The sequence below is a fragment of the Microtus oregoni genome, unplaced genomic scaffold (assembly GCF_018167655.1).
Source record: "Microtus oregoni isolate MIOR12 unplaced genomic scaffold, Mior012 000006F_ref0000085, whole genome shotgun sequence".
In the NCBI taxonomy this organism is placed as follows: Eukaryota; Metazoa; Chordata; class Mammalia; order Rodentia; family Cricetidae; genus Microtus; species Microtus oregoni.
Window position 1 is genome coordinate 10,826,041 of NW_024543065.1, and position 23,952 is coordinate 10,849,992.

The following is a 23,952-nucleotide window of genomic DNA, read 5'->3' on the forward strand; positions in this document are numbered from 1 at the left end:
TGCCCCTCTCCATCTCTTCTGATTGATTTAAGTTTAAAGTCAACTTTGTTAGAGATTAGTATGGCCACACCTGCCTGTTTCTTAGGTCCATTTGCTTGATAAGCCTTTTCCCAGCCCTTTACTCTGAGTAGGTGCCTGTCTTTGTGGTTGAGGTGTGTTTCTTGTAAACAGCAGAATGTTGGATCCTGTTTTCTTATCCAATCTCTTAGCCTGTGCCTTTTTATAGGTGAGTTGAGTCCATTGACATTAAGTGATATTAATGACCAGTGGTTGTTAACTCCGGTCATTTTTTTTTAGTCGTAGAGTTTGTGTGTTTCCCTTCTTTGTTTTGTGTTGGTGAAGGGTCTCTAGATGTCTGAGTTATTATGGTCATTGTTGGACTCCTTGGTTAGTGATTTTCCTTCAATTACTTTCTGTAAGGCTGGATTTGTGGCTGCGTATTGTTTAAATTTGTTTTTATCCTGGAAAATTTTATTTTCTCCATTTATAGTGAATGAAAGCTTGGCTGGGTATAGTAATCTGGGCTTGCACCCATGGTCTCTCAGTTTCTGCAGTACATCTATCCAGGACCTTCTGGCTTTCATGGTTTCCATGGAGAAGTCAGGTGTAAGTCTGATAGGTTTACCTTTATAAGTAATTTGGCCTTTTTCCTTTGCAGCTCTTAATATTCTTTCCTTATTCTGTATGCTTTGTGTTTTGATAATTATATGGCGAGGGGATGTTTTTTTTTTTGATCCAGCCTATTCGGTGTTCTGTATGCTTCTTGCACCTTCATAGGTACATCTGTCTTCAGGTTGGGAAAGTTTTCTTCTATAATTTTATTAAGTATATTTTCTGTGCCGTTAAGCTGCACTTCTTCTCCTTCTTCTACTCTAATTATTCTTAGGTTTGGTCTTTTTATTGTGTCCCATATTTCCTGAATGTTTTGTGATGAGAGTTTGTTGGACTTGCTGTTTTCTTTGATCAGAGTGTTTATTTTCTCTATGTTATCCTCAGAATCTGAGATTCTTTCTTCTATCTCTTGTATTCTGCTGGTTATGCTTGTTTCTGTAGTCTCTATTCGTTTACCTAGATTTTCCATGTCCAGCCGGCCCTCTATTTGTGTTTTCTTCTTTGCCTCCATTTCAGTTTTCAGGTCTTGAACTGTTTCCATTATCTGTTTGATTGTTTTTCCTTGGTTTTCTAGGGTATCATTCACTGATTTATTCAATTCTTCAAACTTTCTGTTATATTTCTCATCCATTTCTATAAGGGCGTTTTTTACATGCTGTTTAAGGGTGTCAATCACTTTCATGAAGTCAATCTTTTCTCCTTCCTCTTGATTAAGGGGTTCTTGTCCTCCCGTTGTGAGGTCGCTTGTTTCTGGTAGCTTCATGTTGCTTTTCAGCTTGTTGGGCGAATTCTTGCCTTGATGTCGGCCCATCTCTTCTTCCAAATGCTCCCTATGGATCTTCTTTTACCGGATCAGGTCTCCTTGCCTACCAAATGCTGTCTCTCCCCAATGTTGGCTCTCTGGCGACGAGAGATCAGGCCTCCGTGCTGGTTGGGCAGCTCGCAAACAAAGCACCTACCCCGCTTGGTGCAGGCAGGCCACAGAAACAAAGGAACTGCTGCCCGCCCGGGAGCCCCGAGTACTCGGACCCAGCGCCCAGATAGGCTGGGCTGGGCGATGCCACGCACCAAAAGAGGGCAGTGGGGCCGAAGTGGGGAGGGCTCTGGACGGAAGCTGGGTGGGCCAGGAAGAAAGAGGCAGCACCCAGGGAGTAGAGGCCCTGCAGAGAGCCCAAGAAGGACAGGGGGCCAAGAAACCCCCGAGCTCCCTGTCCCAGGCTGGCGCCGTGGGCCAGAAACTCACCCCAATGCTGGGTCTCCTGGCGCCGAAAGATCAGGCCTCCGTGCTGGTTGGGCAGCTCGCAAACAAAGCACCTACCCCGCTTGGTGCAGGCAGGCCCCAAAAACAAAGGAACGGCTGCCCGCCCGGGAGCCCTGGGTACTCGGACCCAGCGCCCAGATAGGCTGGGCTGGGCGATGCCACGCGCCAAAAGAGGGCAGTGGGGGCGAAGTGGGGAGGGCTCTGGACGGAAGCTGGGTGGGCCAGGAAGAAAGAGGCAGCACCCGGGGAGTAGAGGCCCTGCAGAGAGCCCAAACAGGGCAGGGGGCCAAGAAACCCCCGAGCTCCCTGTCCCAGGCTGGCGCCGTGGGCCAGAAACTCACCCCAATCGATCTGTTTTATTATTATTTTTTTTATTGAAGAAAAAAAAATTTCCACCTCCTCCCAGCCTCCCATTTCCCTCCCCCTCCTCCCCACTCCTCTCCCTCTCCAGTCTGAATAGCAGTCAGGGTTCCCTGCCCTGTGGAAAGTCCAAAGTCCTCCCCCCTCCATCCTTGTCTAGGAAGGTGAACATCGAAACTGGCTAGGCTCCCACAAAGCCAGAACATGAAGTAGGACCAAAACCCTGTGCCATTGTCCTTGGCTTCTCAGCAGCCCTCATTGTTCGCCATGTTCAGAGAGTCCAGTTTTATCCCATGCTTTTTCAGTCACAGTCCAGCTGGCCTTGGTGAGCTCCCAATAGATCAGCCCTACTGTCTCCGTGGGTGGGACCTACTTAAACTGAGAAGCTTCTGTAAAGCAAAGGACATAGTCACTAAGACACAAAGGCAACCTACTGACTGGGAGAAGATCTTCACCAACCCCACAACAGACAAAGGTCTGATCTCCAAAATATATAGAGAACTCAAGAAACTAGACTTTAAAATGCTAATTAACCCAATTAAAAAATGGGGCACTGAACTGAACAGAGAATTCTCAGCAGAGGAAGTTCAAATGGCCAAAAGACACTTAAGGTCATGCTCAACTTCCTTAGCAATCAGGGAAATGCAAATCAAAACAACTTTGAGATATCATCTTACAACTGTCAGAATGGCTAAAGTCAAAAACACCAAGGATAACCTTTGCTGGAGAGGCTGTGGAGGAACGGGTACCCTCATCCATTGCTGGTGGGAATGCAAACTTGTGCAACCACTTTGGAAAGCAGTGTTTCGGTTTCTCAGGAAATTCAGTATCAACCTACCCTTGGACCCAGCAATGCCACTCTTGGGAATATACCCAAGAGATGCGCGATCATATGACAAGGGCATTTGTTCAACTATATTCATAGCAGCATTATTTGTAATAGCCAGAACCTGGAAACAACCTAGATGTCCTTCCATGGAAGAATAGATGAAGAAAGTGTGGAATATATACACATTAGAGTACTACTCAGTGGTAAAAAACAATGACTTCTCGAATTTTGCATGCAAATGGATGGAAATAGAAAACACTATCCTGAGTGAGGTAACCCAGACCCAAAAAGATGAACATGGGATGTACTCACTCCCATAATTGGGTTCTAGTCATTAATAAACGTCAGTGAGTCTTTAATATGATATCCTAAAGAAGCTAAATAAGAAGGTGAACCCAAAGAAAAACATATAGCTATCCTCCTAGTTATGGGAAGTAGACAAGATTGCTGGGCACAAAATTGGGATCTTGGGGGTGGAGTGGGAGGTGGGTAAGGGGAGATGGGGAGAGAAAGTGAGAAGGGGAGGATGGGGGGAACTTGGGGAAACAGAATGATTGGGATAGATCTGTTTTAAGTTTCAATTTTTTCCAAATTGCATTTTATAAGCCTTAAAAACACGTTTAAGTTTTGTCCAAACCTTTACTTGGAGATATATATATATATATATATATATATATATATATATCCTATTTTAAGACCACAGCTATCTTAATGAAAGGGGGAAAAAATCACTCCTGACCAGAAATTTTGGCAGGCTTAACAAGGGCCTATTTTAGAAAGCTATTCTTAACATGTGGCAGGGCAAAAAAATAGAATATTATCTCAGAGAGACCTGCTTTATGATATATCTGAGTTAAATTTGTTATACTTAATGCTACTTTATGATCCACCTTTGTGGGGTGATTTTTTTAAATTTTATTTGTCTTTACTTGATATGTAAGCATTTTAAAGGTATCATTAAATTATCACACATGAATGTGTTTCTTTTTTTCCCAGTGAATGATCTTCTGTTAAAGAGGATATTTCTAATTAATAGGTTATACCCCAAATTCCATACTGTTAGAGTTTCAAATCTATAAGAATTTGAGCAAATTACAGTGGGTCATATTTGTAATCACTATACTCAAAAATGTTTTCATTAAAACAGTTGTGTTATCAAATAATCATGCCAAACTCCTCACAAATACACATAGAAGACCCCCTAAATATAACAAGCCTCAGTTTCTTGTCATTGCCCCTTATTGGATTAGACCTCTCCTTCAATAATTCAGTATATTCTAGTTCTGTCTAATGGCAATAAATTTGGCTCTCTGTGGTTCCCATTATACATACTATTTAATTACTGTAATTTTAGACTAAGAACTTCCTGAACATTAGGCTCTTGTAGCAATACAAAGAAAAAGACAGGAAGATGCTGTTGGATCACCTATCCCAGCCTCCTTACTGTAAAATTCTGGTAAAATACTAAGTCTCCATGTTTTTGGGGGGCAGCTAGTGGCCTAGAGAGAGAGAGTAGTAAGGTTCAGAAAAACGCCACTTAGTCACTGAAGGAGAAAGATGCCTGCTCATTGAAATCTTACCGGTAAACCATGAGCCTCATGGTAAAATATAAAATAATAGGAATGGGTTAAATTAAGAAGTAAGAGTTAGTTAAAATTCTGGGGGCAGCTAAACTAAACCGACATATGTACTTTAAAGGTATTTTGACTTCAAAATTTTTGTTTAAGAATATGTTTATAAATGTTTGTTTACATTTAAAGGGGAATATGCTATAGAGATGAATACTTTGCATTGGTATGGATCTTGGTTTACTGATACAAATTTTAGATCAATTTTGTTATAGGTCTATTTCTGCTCTCAATTAAGATATTATGTTTGTACAACTCATTTAAAATTGTAATGTATAGCTAAGAAATAGAGATTAATTGATAATCATTTATAAAAGTCAAACTTGTCATGTTAGCTAGGTTTTCTAGATATAGAAATATAGAGATATTTGTAGCTAGATATATAATATTCAACACTTTCAAAGACTTACAGAATATAACATTTAAAATGTTTTAAGATCTTAGGAATTTTCATGAAAATGAGACTCATCTACTCCTGGAAGCCCCAATCTACTTCAAGAGGATGATGCATCGAAGAGGATCTCTAGTTTTTCTAAACATCCATTCTTGTGTTTTGTTATAGTTTGAATGTGAATTTTTTCTCACAGGCTTCTGTATCTGATTTGTTCATGTGATTTTTAGCTGGTGGCATCATTTCAAAGTCATTTGGCCCAGATGGCTCAGTTCAGTCACTCAGTTTAGAGACAGACCTTTATTAGTTGTAACTTTGTCTTAGTTCTGTCCTGTAATCTTTTGTTCCTGCTCTTTCCTGCACTTTAGAGATATCAGACACCCATTCCTGTGGCTTGAGATGCCATGACCTCCCCATTATATTGGTCTATGTCCTCTGAAACTGTGATCCAATATAAATCCCTTTCTTTACTATATAATGATTATCTTATATACTATATAGAATATAATGCTTCTCTTATGTATTCTGTTACAGTTTTCTTTGCTGTAACCAATATAGAACACTGATGCTGAGAAGCAGACCTATTGCTCTGAGAAACATGGTGACATAGTTCATCAACTATTGGCTCTTGTTTACATGCAGACTCAGGAAAGGTCTGGTGCAGTGAGGCAGAGAAGCCCTTTGAAAATTTTCAAATCCATCCAGTAAAACTCTCTCTTAAAAGGGTACAACAATGAGAAACTTGACCCTGAAGGATTCTTTACAAATGTTGGTCAATGATGGGAACTCTAACAAGTAATTATAAACTTAAGGCTAACAAATCATAAATCAAACCTGATAAATCAGTGCATTCTGTTTGGAGTTAAGTTTTCCAAGATTTAAATATTTAAGTTGGATGTTGATATTTGATATTTTGGGTTTTGGTTAAATATCAGTAGGATATATTATTCTCCATTTTGTAAAATCTACATAATATAAAGTAACATCACAGCAGTCAGACATGCTTAAAATCACTTTAATGATTCTTTGTGATTTGGTTGTCATTGACCAGAATCTTTATATCATAAGATAAAGTACTGAAGAATTGAAAATTCAAGAGATATTGTCCAAAACCGGTTTAAATTTAATTCTAGGAATATATGGGAGGAAATCCTGGACAAATGAACATTAAGCAAAAAAACCTAACTCATAAACCTACATGATTGTGATCAAAGTCATTATTTTTAATTGCTTGTGGCCAAAGATAGTTGTTCACTGTTCACAAAAAAATGTTATGTTTTATGTAGATGTCCCCAGCAATGTTTCAAGAGCTTTTAGAAATTCTTCCCTTGCAAATTTTGTACTCATGAGAATTTTCCAGGCAGTCAAAGAGAATGATCCTAGAAGAGATAAAATGAGCACATGTCAACTCCTGAAAACATTTCTTAGCTTCATTAGGCAATAATTATTGGTCAAATTTATTTTAGTTGCTTTCTATCAATTAACAATAAAGTCATCGGTTCATGATGAAAATTTAATTTCACTGATAGTACTATCATTTTGCAATATCCGACCTGAGAGTTTTGTGTCATGCTTTATAAGTGGTGGAATCATAAATGATAAAGAAAAGTATACATGGCAGAATCTTGCATTGTCAGTCATGACTTTCAACAACTTCCATAATCATACTAAATTCATTAAATAAAATACTGCATGTCTATGAGAAAATGAGATAATTCTAACGCCAGTCTTCCAAAGAGTGTCCACCAACTGAAGATCAGCCTGCTGTTCATTGTGTGAAGGAAAGCTACATGCTGACTGACAGTATTATACTACAACCAAGGATGAGGTGAGAAGAGGCATCAATTGCATTGGGGCACTAACATAGTTGATGGATCTGATAGCCTAATGCCAAAGTTTTCTACAAATTTGAAAATAATTTACTTACAACTAATTTATTCCATTTATAATTTAAGGACTTAAAAAATTTCCCTTAATAAAATAATAAGAAATATGTTTAATTAATCTCAAAATCCCAGATCATAAGTGTAAAATGTGATGGCATGGCAATCTTTAAACACTTAATAATGAAGCCTGTTTTTCACTATGGTTTGCCATTCCGGAGCAAATGTCTTTTTTTTTTTTTTTTTTTTTTGACTAGTAGTACTGAATTATAAGCATCCAAGAGTCAGGTGATCTCATTAATTATGGCAACTTTTCTTTTGCAATTCATTTGTTTTCTTTAGACTTAAGAGTAAAGTAGAAAAATATATTAAAAAATTTTCATTGATGAAATAGTGATTGTATGTGAGCTTTCTGTTTATATTTCACTTGATATTATAGATGTTAAGGTTCAAAGTGACATCCAAATGAAGGTAATAAATAAAAGAAGTGTGATTGTTCAATGGCCTTACCATCTATCAAGAGTAATTACTGCTAAGAAAATAGGAACTCATACATTTTTAATGTATGCTGGCTGAATGCATTTCTACTTAAATTAGTTTATGTACTCTTCCAATACATACAGTCCTGATTTTTTTCCATTATTCTTTAAAATTTTTTTACCTGTAAGTTGGTCAGTATCACCAAGAGCTGTGAGTGACAGCAGGACTGTGTTCTGAGTAGTAGTGAAGTCAGCAATAAAAGGGGCTATGTCAGTATCAAGAAGAATACGTGGTGGCAGGGCCTTCTGAAAGCCACGCGTTCTAATCAGGGTTGTAGGATAGTAGGCCGCAGCTAAGTAGTCTACAGCAATAGCCCAGTTTTTCTCAAATTTTGATTCTTGATAAGAATAATAGGCATATCTGAAAGACAAACAGACAAAAATATCAATTATTATTGTTTCCTCAGAATTTAAATCTTACTTTGTGGAAACCATCCAGTACCTAGAAATAAAATTTAAACATTCATTTTAAAGAAAGTTCAATAGTACCATGAATTTGTTATGTCTTTCAGGAATTGTGTAGCTAGCTAAATAAAATTTCAATCTAAGTCTGTGAAGGTTATCCAATTAGTAACCTCTTCTTAATATTTTACTTTTCATTTATGTCATTTCCTAGGCACATTGTACTTGAAAATCATGTAATAAACATGTTAAGAACTTGTTTAAATAAGACAGTCAGTCTATTTAACTACAAGTACGAACAAGCCTGGTGTCACATGCTTGCACTTCACACCTGGGATATGAATCAGAAAGATCACAGGGCCAAGTTCTTTCTCAGATTCCAGTTTGGGACACATGAGATCTCTTCCCCCCTTTTGTAACCAATAAAATAAACAGAAAAAGGAAAAAAAATATATTGTACTTGTTAGTGCTTGTTCACCTTGAGTTAGAAGACAGGTGTGGCAAAAGTTATTTCTGCTATTGAGACATTTAGCTTGTATATAATTTATATTTGGGGGGGGAGGAAAGGAAGCTTTTAAGGAGAGTAAAATAAGAGACATAGGGAATGTTCTAGAAAGGGTGATAAAAATGTCATTCATTTTGTTTTAGGTGGTGGCTTGAGAGGAGCTTGCCATTGCCAATGTTCATTCAGATGAATAAATACCCAAATTAGTGTGCATTGGTACATGTCAACAGTACCTTAGTTCATAAAATCAACATGTGAATATTGATTCTAAAATAGCAGTTCCTAAGGTAAGCCTTTCCTTTTTAGAAACACAAGTATCTTTGTCCTTGAAAATAGAAAAATAAAAAACAAACTAACAAAAAAAAAATCCCACTAGCAGCTAACTTTGAGACTCACAGTAGCTAGGTCTTGATTTCACTTTCAAACTGGGGACTGAAAAAAATGTCTCTTCTCTAGGAAATCTGAGCTCAAATGGAAGAATAAAGTATCGGCCAATGGCTGTCAGTAAGTAAACAGTTGTTTAGCCAGTAAGATGGAGAATTTCCTCAGGAGCATGTTCACTGTACAAGACCTCAAAAATACATTGGTTTTCTAAATGCTGGTCTTTAAATTTAATAGACAACCAAGTTATTCAGATACGGTGGTGAGCCTCTGAGATCTAAGAGCTACCAGAACAGAGAATACAGGAGAAAACAAACCAAAATGAAGAACAGTGGCACAAAGTGGAGTTCAACTGATCATGAACTCTCCAAAAACTAAAAATTTGGGGAAAATGACCAAGATTTTGAAATTTCTTCCCATGTTTCTGTACTTGCCTGAATCCTCAGACAATGAGGATAAAGTAATAAAGGATATGCATTTGTAAAGTGTCTCAAACATTTTCGCCTACTCTACACCCATCCTCAGTTGATCAGAACATGAGCCCTTGCAGGCAAAGCACACCAAGAAAGGTAAAGAAATATAATGTTTTGGTGAATCCAGTCTGAGGACAGAATCTCTCTTTTGGTCTGAGTATTGGTAGGGGAAAAATAACTCCCTAGTGGAGGGCCTCTCTGCTTCTCTGATCTTTAGCATTAACCCCTATATCTGACGCTAGGCTTTTATTATTAACACCAACAAGAATTTATGCTACAAGTTTTCTCCACTTCCTTAAATATATTCTAAATTTGCCCTTTACCACCATAATCACCAGTGATCACATTAGTTTTGTTTATATTTTTTAATAATCATGAATATTCTAAAAGAAAATGAAAAAAAATGAATAAGACCACACTGGTAATTTTTATTTAACTTGACACAAACCTGGACATGCCTGGGAAGAGGGAATTTCAGTTCATGAATTGTGTCCATCAGATTGGCCTGTGGCTGTGAAGCATTTTTATGATTGTTAATCAATGCAAGCAGACCCAACCCACTATAGGCAGTAGCATCCCTAAGCAGGTAGCCTTGAGCTTTATAAGAAATTTAGCTGGATGAAACCGTATTCTTCCCCGGTTTCTCCCCTGGTTCCTGCCTCCATATTCTTGCTGAAGCTCCTTTCCTGACTATCTTGATGATGAACTAACTATAACTTGTAAGCTGGAACAAAACATTTCCTTTCCAAGTTGCTTTTGGTCATGGTTTTTAATCAAAGCAAAGGGGAAAAAAGAATCAAACCAAAACAGAGACAAAAAAAACCCAAAACATTTCTTACCTGTCTTCAAAGGCACTGAGAGGATACCCCAAGGAGGAGGTATGAGCAGCCCATAAGTTCTTCAAAAGACCATCAAAGTTGGTAGAAGGCAACTTCATGTACTAAAGCATAGAAGATGAAGTGTTATGTGGGCTACGCTTTCTCAGAGTCTACTAGGTACTGAGATAAGAGCAATAGTCAGCCTGATCTGACAATACTGTTACTAAATGCCACTCCTTAGTGCTGAACAGCAAAGGAGACAATATCTATTGCTTTTCAGTAAAGCATGTCATCTAGTTGAAGTGAACTTCAAATATCTGCAAAACGTCAATGTTTTATACTTGGTAGAACATTGTCATTTTTTGTCAACATTATTAAAAGTCTCATAAAATTTTCAAAGTGAGGAGAAAAAGTTTGAAAATTAAATTGAATCGTATCTAAAGCAATGAATTAACCGTCTAAAGAATATACATTTATTCTTAAATATATATTTAAATCACTAACAATCAGTGAATTAGAAGCAACTCTTCTATGCTTGACCTCTGTATTTTACTTTGGTATTCAAATGGCAAATTCAGAACAACATATTGCTGTTTAGTTCTACCTACATATGAAGTTATTAATTCAGTCAATAATTGATAGAGTAGTCTAAAACAACCTTATAATCCTGCTTCTTAAACTGTTTCACAAATGACCTAAACTCCCAATTACTCACATGCCTATATACTTACTCTCTTAAAACTTCCTGCATGCTAGCCATTTGTGGTATGTCTTTATATTCAGTGAGAATAGATGAATTTTGTGCTAATACTGTGTGAGAACACTGGGTTTCTGAGGCATGCACTGTATTTCTACATAACTTATGAGTAAAATATCTATTTGCAATTATATTTAATATATTCAGGAAAGTATACAGCTCATAAAAGCAATCTTTCACAAAAGACTTTCACAAAAAGCATTGTCTCTGCCTGTCTGAGGAGTGTGGTATAAAACTTAAAAGAAGAACCTCAAAAAAGGTGTTCCATGCGTCCATTGTTTCCCCAACGAGCTCTTTGCAGTCAGAAACACTGTAACAAAACTTCGACTGATCCTGGGGTGGTGGTAAAATGGTAAATTGGTCTGACGTTATCCCCAGTACACCAGAATCAACAGCAGCAAGGAAAGGTATCACACTCAAAAAATAATTTGCATCTGTGAAAACAAAAGGCTGGTTAGCCCCACACCACAGTCAGGAACAAATTCCAGAGCACATTTTGAGGAAGCAAATTCATTAAGGAAGCAGTCACAGCCTCCAAATGATGATAAAAATTATCAACGAAAAATAGTGAGGAAAATCTACTTACATTATAATAGTTTTATAATTGTGTTTGTGCATCCACTAAAGTGTCGTATTACAATATTTTTAAGAAAAGTAATTCTAATGGATCGGATAACAATCCTATTTAGCATCATTAAATAAATGAGAGAAAAAAACTGCCAAATTGATCACAGAATAGTACATAAGTTCTGAATGAGATTACATTGTTGATTTTAATGTTTTATAAAATAATCAAGCATTATTATAGATTCAGAAAATATGTATTTGATGATTCACAGCTTAGTTCAAATTTTACATATCCTTTTCACTGAGTCCTTTTATCCTGGATTTTCTAAAGCAGGAAATGTATCTCACAGCCTGATGAGTTTCTCAGAGATGCAAAGGTTGCAGTTACAGAGGAGAAAGCCCAGCAGATTTCAACACTTTAATTTAGTTAGGTAACTAGCTTGTACTCATTCTTAATACTCCACATTACTAAACCAATCAGACATCTAGAGCTCTTGACAAGTCTACTTATGAGTTTTGAAAAGAATGACTCAAGTTAGCATGAAGGAAATACGCAGTGGTTCATAGTCTTTATGCATCATTCCAAAAAAGTAATATTTAAGGTAATGTCATTTCTAATCATTGGAAAGTATTCAAGTAAAATTTTATGTAAATTAATTTCAAAGCAAAATACACCGTGAAAGAATTAGAAAATGCATTCAAGTTGTTTTTAGTATTGCATACATGACGATGGCAAAGCTGTAGATTGGCCAAACAAAGTATATTCTTACTCTAACAAGTTTGTGAGTTTCAGTATTTAGTACTTTTTTTCTGAGAAAAATGGAAAAGCAATACTATCTTGGTCTCTCTTTTCAAAGACTCCATGTTCCTCTAAGAGCCTGTCATGTTACTGACAGTGCTGATTCCTAGAGGTCATGACTTTTGCAGTTCCTTTATTTAATCCTCCTGTAAAAGTCTTAATATGTCCTTAAAAGTTATTATTTGGCTGGTCAATTCTGCCACGTGTCATCAAGACCACTGGTATATGATGAAGTAGGTTCATTTTGAAAAAGAAGCAAAACTGTTTCAGTTTTGTCTCTATCTATATGATTAGGGTTTAAATGTAAAATTTTGCTATTGAAGTGAACTTACCAGCCCACCAACTGTCAACAGACACACACAGAGGGTTTCCAGGATCATAGCCACAGTCTGTCTTGCCAGTGGGATCAGCTAGTCTACCTATAGAACAGAGAATGCACAGTTGTATTTGTTTATTATACACATTTAAAATGGTTAAGTATATGCATTTAATTAATAGATACAAAATTTTCCATTTTACTTAAATTTTATTTATCATCATTTTTATATTATATTTCTCATCTCTCAATCAAGTTATTTTGTTTTCAGCCATAATAATCTTTTGACTTTAATTTATAAGCTGTGTGTGTGTGTATGTGTGTAGTTTTACTTACATAGCTTCATATTTTACTGCCTTCTCTAGCTCCAAATAAAAATCACGAAAGCAATAATAGTCACTCACAGAAAAGGAGGTGAGTTAAAAGTTAAACCAAACCTTTGGTCTACACTTTCTAAATTACATGACCATGTATGCATCAGTTTGTATCATACAGCAACGTGGAAATAATAATATTCGGTATTCATGAGATTTCTACATAAGAGAAGTTATCAGAAGTATTTTACATGTTGACTATCCATTACATAAACATCAGAACATCAGAAAATAATTTTTCTTTTTCTCCAAAGCTGTTACCATTCCTCATCTCCTTTCTTCTTTCCCCTTCCATTTTCTCATTTGCTGAGCAATGAGTAAGCAGTGTAGGTTGGGCTTCAGGCACAAATCTCTTCATGTACTTCTGTCAGCCAGAAAGAACTATCGTTTTATGATTGAATGTATTATTCTTAAATATCTTCCATGTATATACACTGAAAAGAGCTTTGTTTCCAAGAAAGAGCAACCATTGGCTCAGCTCACCATTTTCAGGGAGCCGCACATTTATAATTTCATGCTTATGATCAGGCATTGGAATTAGGATTCTCAAGAAGATCAATAAAATCTTACACCTCTCTTGTTTGTAATGAATATCCCCTTGTGTGTTCATAGGAACAGGAAGAGATATGTAGTTAGCAGTGCGGTAGTATCTATTTTGAAAATACTCAACAAACTAGAGGAAAGATGTGTCCTTTTGGTTGGTCTCTATGCCTTTGTGTCATTGAAATGTCTGGTAGGAACAACCAAGTCACAGAGGAAGGATTTGTGGATAAGGACAAATGGTAATAGAAGAAACTATGATTATGAGGAGATTTAAAAGTAAACAAAAAGAATCAGTTTTCAAAGAGATGTGTGGTTCCAATTAGCTAGGGTTACTAATTTGGCTTTGAAATACTATGATCTATGGCAACTTAAGAGAAAAGGATTTGCTTTACTTATACTCAATCACAGTCCATTGATGGAAGCTAAGGTAGGAGGTCAGATTGGGCTGGAATCTGGAGGCAGAGGTTGATGCAAAGACCATGGGGCAGACTGCTTACTGGGTTACTCCTTATGGCTTGCTCACCTGCTTTCTTATAGAATCTAGAACATCAGCCCAGGGATGGCACCACCCATAATGAACTGGTCCCTCTCACATCAATCACTAAACAAGAAAAGGAGCCAAAGGTTTGCCCACGGGTTGATCTTATGGAAGCATTTTCTCAACTGACATTCCCTCCTCTCAAATATCTTTAGTCTGCTACAAACAACAACACTATACAGTAGTTACTCGGCCATCTTTCCATGAGGAGACTCATCAGGGCCAAGGGCTTAGCTGGATGTTCAAACCAATATGTAAAGCATATTGGAATGCCTTGTGAATATAGTTGCTGTATCTTGTTGTGAGATTTCTCACTGTAGCTATTCCCTTTCTGTTACACTTTTGGGAATTAATTCCCACAGCTCAGCACTGTTTGATCGTTTATTGATTATATTCCCCTGGCTATGAGTGAAAACAGTTTCCCACAACCAGGCCTTTGCTCTTCTCTCTTTTGTAAACATAGAAATCTGCCTTCCTGCAATTATCTTTATTGACTTGCATTTGGTCAGCATTTAGAGTCCAGACAAAAGCATTCTTCCATTTAAGACATACCCAGATATCCAAGGACAGAGAATTACTACATGCTAAAGACTTTAATTCATAGCTGTTCGCATAGATAAAGTAAGCATACTTTCATATTTCCTTCACTTATGGATAAGAAAATTGATGACCTAAAACTAACCTTGCTTTAAAATATTCCCAACTCCTCACCTCACCTTCACCTCAGTTTACTGATGACTTTGATTCAGGAAATTCAGTACTTGTGTCTTACCTTCTTGAAAATTAATTAGCCATCCATCCACAACCCAGAGGGAGACAACCCTCCACTGGTGCCTCTGGTAAGCATCAAATTTTAGAGCTTGTTAACATTGAAACTTGCTAACATTTGACAAAATGCTAATGGAGGAAGGGCCAAAAACTTCCCTTGTCTGTTTATATATATTTCCTGGTTACCTATACCTGCAAGATTTTGTGAGTCTTTGCAGTTGGGTAACAACAAAGATAGTTAACAGAAGCAGAAACAGAAGGAAAAGCATCCAAGAAATTAGCAGAGATATGAAAATGAAAAAGAAGAATAACACAGTAGAGAATTGGAATTGAAAATTGGATTGAGACAGGGACTTGGGGCTAAGAAATCATAGACAGGACAGAAGAATTAGAATAGACTAGAAGGAAGAGAGAACAGTAAAGAGACATACTGAGGAAAAATTGCCTGTGAGTTGATAGTTTTTCCTCAGATGCCCTTAGTTATTTTCCTTTGCCTCTTGTAGTGCCTTAGCTGAACCATGAAGGAGTCCGAAGAGCTGGTACCCAGAAGAACCCCACTTCTAGCCTGTGTCAAGTTGACATAAAACTAGACAGCAGTGAAAGATATGGGGAGAATCCCATTTTCCTCATACCTTGGGAATATATTGGTATATAGGGAAATATGGCTCTTTCTTACCCGAACTATGTTGCCATCCAAACTGCAGCGGCAATCCCCAGAAAAGATTCTGTTCGTTTTCTAGACCATAGCTTGCAAAATATGGAGCTGTCTGATTCAGTAAGATTCTATACAAACCCATTCTATCAGTGAATACCCATGGGTTAATGATGTGCTTTCCATCCTCCAACCTGTAATCACTTAACTCTTCAGGGCTCTCTTCCCAGAAAGGAGGATATAGATCTGAGATATTAGAATCCTCTGCTACAGCAGCAGAAATGCAGCCAACCAGTACCCAGACAAAAGAAGCCAGGACAGCCATGGTGCCAAGCTGGGAGCTAAGAGCATGCCCAGGCTTTTATAGAAGGAAGGAGGAACTCAGGATATTTTCTTTACTCATACTTTATAAGCATGCTGTCTTTTTTTTACAAGCAAAGTGTTTGTAGAGAGGAAATGGGCACCTTAACAATTAGCATTAAAGATAATATAGTGTTGTCACCTTCCCATCATCAGGACATTATATTAGAACCTAAACATAGGGTGAGACTTGTTGAATATTGAATGATACTATTTGTTAATAAAAAAATTCTTCTAAAACTTTTCCAATCTACATCGTAATTACAAATTACATTATCAGTGGCATTAGGCTACTTCCCCCTCATAAATATGTGTTAACGTAGTTCATAGAAAATACTGAATAATTGAATGGGAAATTATTGATATTTGTGTTTTGTTTTTGTTTGATTTTCAAGACAAGGTTTCTCTGTGTAGCTGTCCTGGCTGTTCTGGATCTTGCTATTCTTCTTTATGGATTAGACTGGACTCGACCTCAGAGATCCACCTGCCTCTGTTTCCATAGTGCTGGGATTAAAGGCATGTACCACCAAACCTAGTTCCAATATGAATATTTAAAATAATGTGCAGATGTATACTATAAAATTCATCTAATCCAGTTATGGTATATCTTCCTGTTGTCTGTAAATTGCTTAAAATGTATCAAATTGTTCCGATCAGATAAACAAAGACGATTTGTTTAAAAAATTAAAATGCTACTAATTAATTTTCAATATCTGGTCATTTTTCTCAAAATGTTATCTAATAGCCTAAGTTTCTAGATTTCTAACATTTCTCCTCAAAATAATAATAATAATAATAATAAGCAAATAAGTGTCAACCGCTAGGCCTTGCCCTTCCTCCTTTCCTCTCCCTTGTAAACCACAGATTACATCCATAAAGTTATCCATCACGGTCTAGTCCCTTATTTGGACACTTTTTTATGCCAGATTCATTCCAGAGGCTGACCACCAAAGTCCAGCAATCAAAAGCAACCTTTGGCTCAATTAATTAACATGCACCATTAAAATTAAACACTTCATCCTAACACGGGGTTTTCCCTTCTACCTCTGTGTGTCAGTCAGTTGACAGTTGGTAAGTTTTGGTAGGTTCACTTCAAAAGTGAAATTGTACATTTAAACCCAAATCATATAGATAGAGACAAAACTGAAACAATTCTGCCTCTTTTTCAAGATGAATCTACTTCATCATATGCCAGTGGCCTTGATGACACATGGCAGAATTGACCAGTCAAATAATAATTTTCCTCTCTCCAACACTCCCTGCTACACCCCACATACCAACTCTCTTTCACACTGATAACCTCTTTTTATTTGATTTTTATTTTTACACAACCTAGAATCTTTAATACAGATTTTTTTTTTTACTTATTTGTTTTGTGGGAACTTTTTTCCAGTTCACATTTTTTCATAAATTTAAAGCTACTCTTTGTACAAGGATTTTCCCCTTTATTACCAAAAGAGAAGCATGATATAGTGGAATTTCTCCTTGTATTTTAGTTCTTCAAGACTGGTAATTTAGAAGAGGTATTGTGCCATTAATTGCCCCCTCTTGTTTTCCTAAGTCTTTCTTAATAAGGGATATTTTGTCTTATCTGGTGGTGTAGGAAAATACATGCTGCTTTTATTGTTAATGAATAAATCTGCTTTGGCCTACCACAGAACAGAATAGAGTACGGCAGGAATTCCAAGCAGAGAAGGAAAGAAGGCAGAGTCAGGGAGAGGCCATGAAGGCACTGAGGGAGACAGATGCCCCAGACCATAACAGTAATACATGAGCCTCGTGTTGGAATATAAAATAATAAGAATGGGTTAATTCAAGATGTAAGAGTTAGTTAAAAAAATATGCCTAAGCTATTAGCCAAACAGCTTTGAAATTGATATTGTTTCTTTATTATTATTCAGGCCTGGACAGCCAGGAACGAACAAACAGCCTCCGATTTACAGCCCTGTTGTTGTTTTTCTCTAACAGATGGATCTACAGTGTCTTCCTTGATTTACTTCCTGACTGTCCAATAATTCAAGTGAAAACTACCACCAATTTTTACCACCCAGGAAGAGATGTTTTTTCCTCTCTGAACCTCTGCTCTGTTTGCTGGTACACTAGTCTATATCACTTGGCTGTTATCGCCTTCTCCTTTTTCCTTGTATTTTGTTTTAGTTACCAGATGAGTCCAGTTGTTTCACCCACGATGGCCTCACAACCCTCATCCTCCAGCCTCTATCAACGCCCCATCCACAACTGGCCTTGCTCAGTTGTAACTTGAATAAATTACTGTAATGGGAGTTTCTACTAACAAGAATGTGAACATTTATAAGATTTTGACATTTGGTGTTGAATTATGACATAAAAGTTTATAATTTTTATCATAGATCTTAAGTATATTCTTCCCTTATTTCAAGCTTAATTGATTGTTCTTTTTCCTCTCTGCTCCATAAATATTTATTTCACTGCTTCAGTTTACATTTCCTTGGTCCTTGTGTTAAAGTACACTGTGGTAGAGCTGGTTAAGAGCACTGGCTGGCTACTCCTGCCGAGGACCCTGGCTCTAAGCATTTCTCAGAAGCCCTTAATGCTTAGCAACTCCTGACCACAGGTTCCAGCGCCTCCTCTGGAGAGTCTACATTATTACCACCTGACTGCTCCCACTTCCAAGCTCCTCACTTACACATACCCCTAAACATGCTTACCATCTGACTGCTTCCGCTTCTGAGCTCCCGACCTCCACACATCCCTGGAAAGCCTAACCAGCTTTTACAGCTGTGGCTGTCCTCTGCTCTTGAGGCACACAGCTTTATATAAAACTACTCTTTCCCTCCATGGAGAATGCCTGTGTTCAGTGTTTTCTCACTGCAACTGCTTACAGTCCCAGATAGTGGTGCTCTTTTGAGATGTAGTAGAAGCTTTAAGAAGTTTGACCTAGTTGAAGGACTGTGTCCTTTCTCTCCTTTTCTTTGTATTCATTTCACCATAAACTGAATAGGAATGCCTCCCTCTCTGCATACTCCCACTGCCATGATACTCTGTCTCATTGTAGATCTAAAGTCAGGGAATCTAGAACCGTGGCCTGCAGGCTCTGAACATGTGACTCAAAATTGATCTTTTCCTTCCAGTAAAGGTGTTCTGTCAGGTACATGGCACCAGCTGTGCAAAAGTAAGGTATCTGCCTGATAGATGCAGATAAGCAAAATTTATGTGATAAAATCCTTCAAAAATAAAAGCCTCTGAGCCAAGGAGTGGTGGTACACACCTTTCTTTCCAGCATGTAGGAGGCAGAGACAGGTGGATCTCTGTGAATTCAAGGCCAGCCTGGTCTACAGAGTGAGTTCTAGGACAGGCTCCAAAGCTACAGAGAAACCCTGTCTCAAACAACAACAACAACAAAAGATAGATAAATAGATAGATAGATAGATAATTAGATAGATAGATGATAGATAGATTGATAGATTGATAGATAGATAAACAAATAAATAAAAGTACTGAAGATCCATGTTTCAGTTCTATGAATAAACAATAGTTATATAAAATGAGTTATATAATATATATGATAGTTATATAAAAATGAGATTGGAACAAAGACTCATGATTTAATAATGCTAGTAAACTGGAGAGGAAGTCATAAGGCCTCTTTACACAAACTTTTATTCCCCTCTCTGTGTGGATTTCCTTTTTCTTCCAGGTGAAGCGCACAGCTCCACTCTAAGTGTCTCCAGATGAAATGATGTAACACCCGATTTTTTTTTTCATTTTTTTTTTATTGAGAAAAGGAAAAAAAAAGTTTCCCCCTCCTCCCATTTCCCTCCCCCTCCTCCCACCCTTCTCCCCCTCCCCCCACTCCTCTCCCCCTCCCTCTCCAGTCCAAAGAGCAGTCAGGGTTCCCTGCCCTGTGCAAAGTCCAAGGTCCTCCCCACTCCGTCCATGTCTAGAAAGGTGAACATCCAAACTGGCTAGGCTCCCACAAAGCCAGAACATGAAGTAGGATCAAAACCCCGTGCAAGGAAGTCAGGACCATGAGGGGTGCACCCACCCACTGAGACAGTGGGGCTGATTTATTGGGAGCCCACCAAGGCCAGCTGGACTGTGACTGAAAAAGCATGGGATAAAACCGGACTCTCTGAACATGGCGAACTATGAGGGCTGATGAGAAGCCAAGGACAATAACACCCGATTTTGTGTTACACCCTTGGTACAGTTAGCATGCCTCTGTACAGAATGCCAGTAGAGCAAGGGCCTGGAGATTGAAAGAACACACGCAGAGACCAGGGTCATTATCAACCTAACTGCTGCACAAGGATCTCCGCCCAGGCAGATGGGAAATTACCATATTAACAATGGAGACAATGCCCTGCAGCTAATCACGGGGGGGGGGGGGGGGGGGCAGGGAGAGCACAGAAACAAACAGGAAGCTTAGTTAGCTAACCATAAACTGTCCCTGCAAATGCATCCCAAAAACAGGGGCAGACCAGGGCCCTACAAAATGGGTCACATGATTCCCTCTTGCTCATCCCTCACAGAGGAACTCTAGACATTCAGAGCAAGTGACCTTTGTGATTGCAGCTTTTGTTGTTGTCAAAGCACATTTGAAGCATGATGATGCTGTAAACGCAGATGGTACTTCCCCAAGCATCTGTATTCTGTCTGGTACCCTTGTGTCACAGGAGATTGAAAGACCCTACAGACCCCCTCCTCAAAACCCGTAGCTAGCATGTTCCTGGGGCAACGTCCTGTTTGCTAAAAAAAAAAAAAAATTCTCCGGATCAGCAGCCAGCCTGCTCTTGTAAGAACATCCCATGTGCTTGAGCGAGCAGGATGTCTATGAGATAGGAAGACTGCAAGACAGGATATCGATAAGATAGGAACAGGTTGACTGTTGCCAGACATCCATGCTGAGAGAGGAAACCATTCATGCCCCCCCTCCTCATTCCAATAACCACGCTTTTGCTTCTGTAAACTTGCTTTTCGATAACCACGCTTTTGCTTCTGTAAACTTGCTTTTTGCTCTTCCCTATAAAAAGCCTGCCCTCCAGTTGGCAGGCCTGCAAGTCTTCCAAGAGATCTTGCCGCCTGCAGGTACCTGTGTCTACTCAATAAACCTCTTGCTAATTGCATCCTGTGGTTTGGTCTCGGAGTGTCCTGGTTCTGGGGTCTTCATCATCGTAGGAAAGGTCCTCTCTGAGGGTCTTTCAGAGATACCTGTATGGCCTTGGGTAGAAGTGTACACTGCCTTCGTTATCAATTAATGGCTGAAACAGGTGATGAACAGCAAATATCGTTTAAGGGCATGATAAAATTTTTATCCCTCATTTTCCATACCTACATTGCAGTCTTACTTCGAGTGTATCCAGTCCTCTCATCATCATTCATTCTTATTAGCTACACTGCCTCTGTTTCTATTAGCATTCAGCTGACCTCTCTAAGGGAGTTTTACATTTGAAACCCATTTTGACATAAACTTTTAAAATATACTCTTGAATATTTTGACATGTTAAATTTGGTAATGGTGGTAGAGAAAGTGATTGTAAGGGCTTCAAAAGTACCAAATAAAAATGAAGCTTTTTTACTGTGTAACACACAAAAATAAAATCTAAATTGTATTCCTACTCTCTCAAGTATGTACATGTGGTGTGTGTGTGTGTGTGTGTGTGTGTGTGTGTGTGTGTGTGTTACTTTCTTGTCGCCCTCTCTGGTTCTAATCCAACTCCCACTTCCTCTTCATACTAGGCCCTCATTTCACATTTTGTCTTTTGTTTTGACTTTTGTTACTTTTGCTTTGGGACCCTCTAGGTTTAGCCAGGCCGATTGATGGGCATGGGTGTGAAGCTATCTGCTGGATGATAGGTAGCTCGCCAGTGGATACATCTCTAAAAGCAATTACTTCCCCACACTTACAAATCTAACAGCTTCCATGGGCAAGACTCAGCCCCGTAGGGCCCTTCACATCTGTGACCGAACACTTGTCACTTTCTTATGCAGGCCCTACATAGATGACCACAATTGTAAGATCATGAGGACCACAGTCATGTCGTGACCATAAGCTAGCATTTCATAGACCCTTCCTTATTACTGGACTCTTACATTATTTCCCACTTCTCTTCTGTGGTGTTTCTGAGCATTGGAAGAAGTGAAATGGTTGTCCTTTTTAAAGTTCAGAATTTGTGTATCATTTGTTCTCAGTAATTTCACCAATCATGAGTATCTCCATTAAACAAGCAACTTTAATCAAGTTTAAAGACAAACTAATCTTGGGCATAGGCATTGTTAATTATGAGGCATTTTGACTATATGTCTATTTAGCAAAAACAGAAGGTGAAGATTAATTCTTTGCACTTTCAGTCTCTGTAGGCATAGACCTTTGACTAGATCAACAGTATCCAACATGAATTTTTTTTTCCTGTGGACAGAGTGTCAGATTCAATCAGAAATTTGCTGGTTAACCCATTACAGTCATGGCCAACTATCTCTTATCCAAGAAGTTTGTGTTGTATCATGCAAGGTCTAAGCTGAAACAGACCTTCACTGACTTTTTTTTTTGTATGCAGTTGCCTACAGAGCAACTTTCAGTTCCATGAGGGCTACCAACCTGTAGGAAACATTTGGCTCACTTCCAGGATGATTTCTTTGCAGTCTGTTACCAAAGTATGTGTTTCCTTCAGTAATTTGTTCTTATTATCCAGTACTGGAGGACAATCAAAGGCAAGGAGACTTATCTGCAAGAAAGATACACCTTTATAGTCTCATGATGTCTCTAAAATTTCTGCATTAATTTTCCAAGTGTCATCATTACTCAAAATGAGATGATTGTATCACAGATTGTGGCCAAGATGAATAGCGGAGTGTGGTAAAGGTCTGGATAGGCACACAGAAACATTTTAGAAGTGGTTGTTTTTAAGTGTATATATCAATAGCAAAGAATACCAATTGACCTGAATTTCTCAAAATATTCACAAAACATACTATCTGCATATTGTACTTATTTCAGCTAAATTCTGTCCAATTGTCTTTACATTCATAAAGCCTGTGACTATAAAATGCACATGTGGGTGATGGAGAGATGGCTCAGTGTGAAGTATTCTTTTCTGTGCAAACCCTAGTCCGGAGCTTATTACTCATAGTTACATGTGTGTCACATGCATTAGATTATTTTTTGCAGTCTTGTCAATTTATCAATAATTTGGTATCATACTTTACTCCAAATGTTTGCTAGTGGAAGACATAGATAGGAAGATAACTAGGTTTTTCTGGCCACCATTCTTAGCACCAGATTCAGTGAAAGACCTTGCTGCATGTCCATAAAGATACACACACCCACACACACTGTGCGCATACACCACCCATCCATATACCTCACCCAAACCTACCACACACGCTTGCATAAACAGACAAAACACACTTAAGATTTATAGAAACTAAGATGATAAGATCTAAAAAGGTTTTTGAGTTTGGCAAACCCCACTCATGATTCAGGAAGCAAAATCTTTTCCCAGAAAGTATTCTTTTAGCCTTTATTTTAAGTTAATCTCTTCCTGGTAAAGTAAATAGGATGCTTAGAATTCCTTATCCCCTTGTTTGCCTTCTGGACAGCCAGTGACTAGTCATTGATTTTGTTTCAGAGTGACAAGATAAACTTCATCTTTTAGTCAACCATGAACAAGAAAATCTCTGACCTTTAGGTGTTAGGGAAGTTCAGGATATGGTTGTCTGGTCAGGCAGTACTCCAAGGACCTCTGTGTCCTCGTCTGACCCAATCTGCATGTGTCCAGCAGGAAACATGACTATTCCTTCTGGCTCATTTCTCAAATGTTTCCTCACCCATGAGGTCTTCAATGAGCTCCTTATGAGGTTTCTCATTTTCTTAGGGTAAGTGAGTGGGCTTCTGGTTGCTAATTTTTGCACTCTCTGTTTCAAAGTTCCAGGATTTAACTGTAGTGATGAAGCAAGCAGGCCTGCTTTTTGTCTTGCCTGGCTCCACCACGGCTAGCTTAGTCCTGGAAATAACAAGACACAAACTGTATTCATTTAAACACTGCCTGGCCTATTATATCTAGCCTCTTCTTAACTAACTCTCATATCTTGCTTAACCCATTTCTAATCATCTGTGTAGCACCAAGAGGTGGTGGCTTACCAGGAAAGATTCTAGCCTACATCCTTCTTGGGTCAGAGAATCATGGCGACTGACTCACTGCCTTCTTCCTCCCAGCA

At 38.2% G+C, this 23,952-nt stretch overlaps 1 protein-coding gene across 1 annotated transcript; it reads right to left on the reverse strand.

Moving 5' to 3' along the window:
• Positions 1-6,082: 6,082 nt before the first annotated feature.
• Positions 6,083-15,721, reverse strand: CUNH6orf58 (chromosome unknown C6orf58 homolog). Its single transcript, XM_041654378.1, has 6 exons — positions 15,421-15,721; positions 12,538-12,624; positions 11,089-11,273; positions 10,104-10,204; positions 7,626-7,864; positions 6,083-6,460 (listed from the first exon to the last, which is right to left on the reverse strand). Exons 1-6 carry the CDS (start codon positions 15,719-15,721, stop codon positions 6,360-6,362), a joined length of 1,014 nt encoding a protein of 337 aa, XP_041510312.1. The 3' UTR covers positions 6,083-6,359.
• Between the last annotated feature and the right edge of the window lie 8,231 nt (positions 15,722-23,952).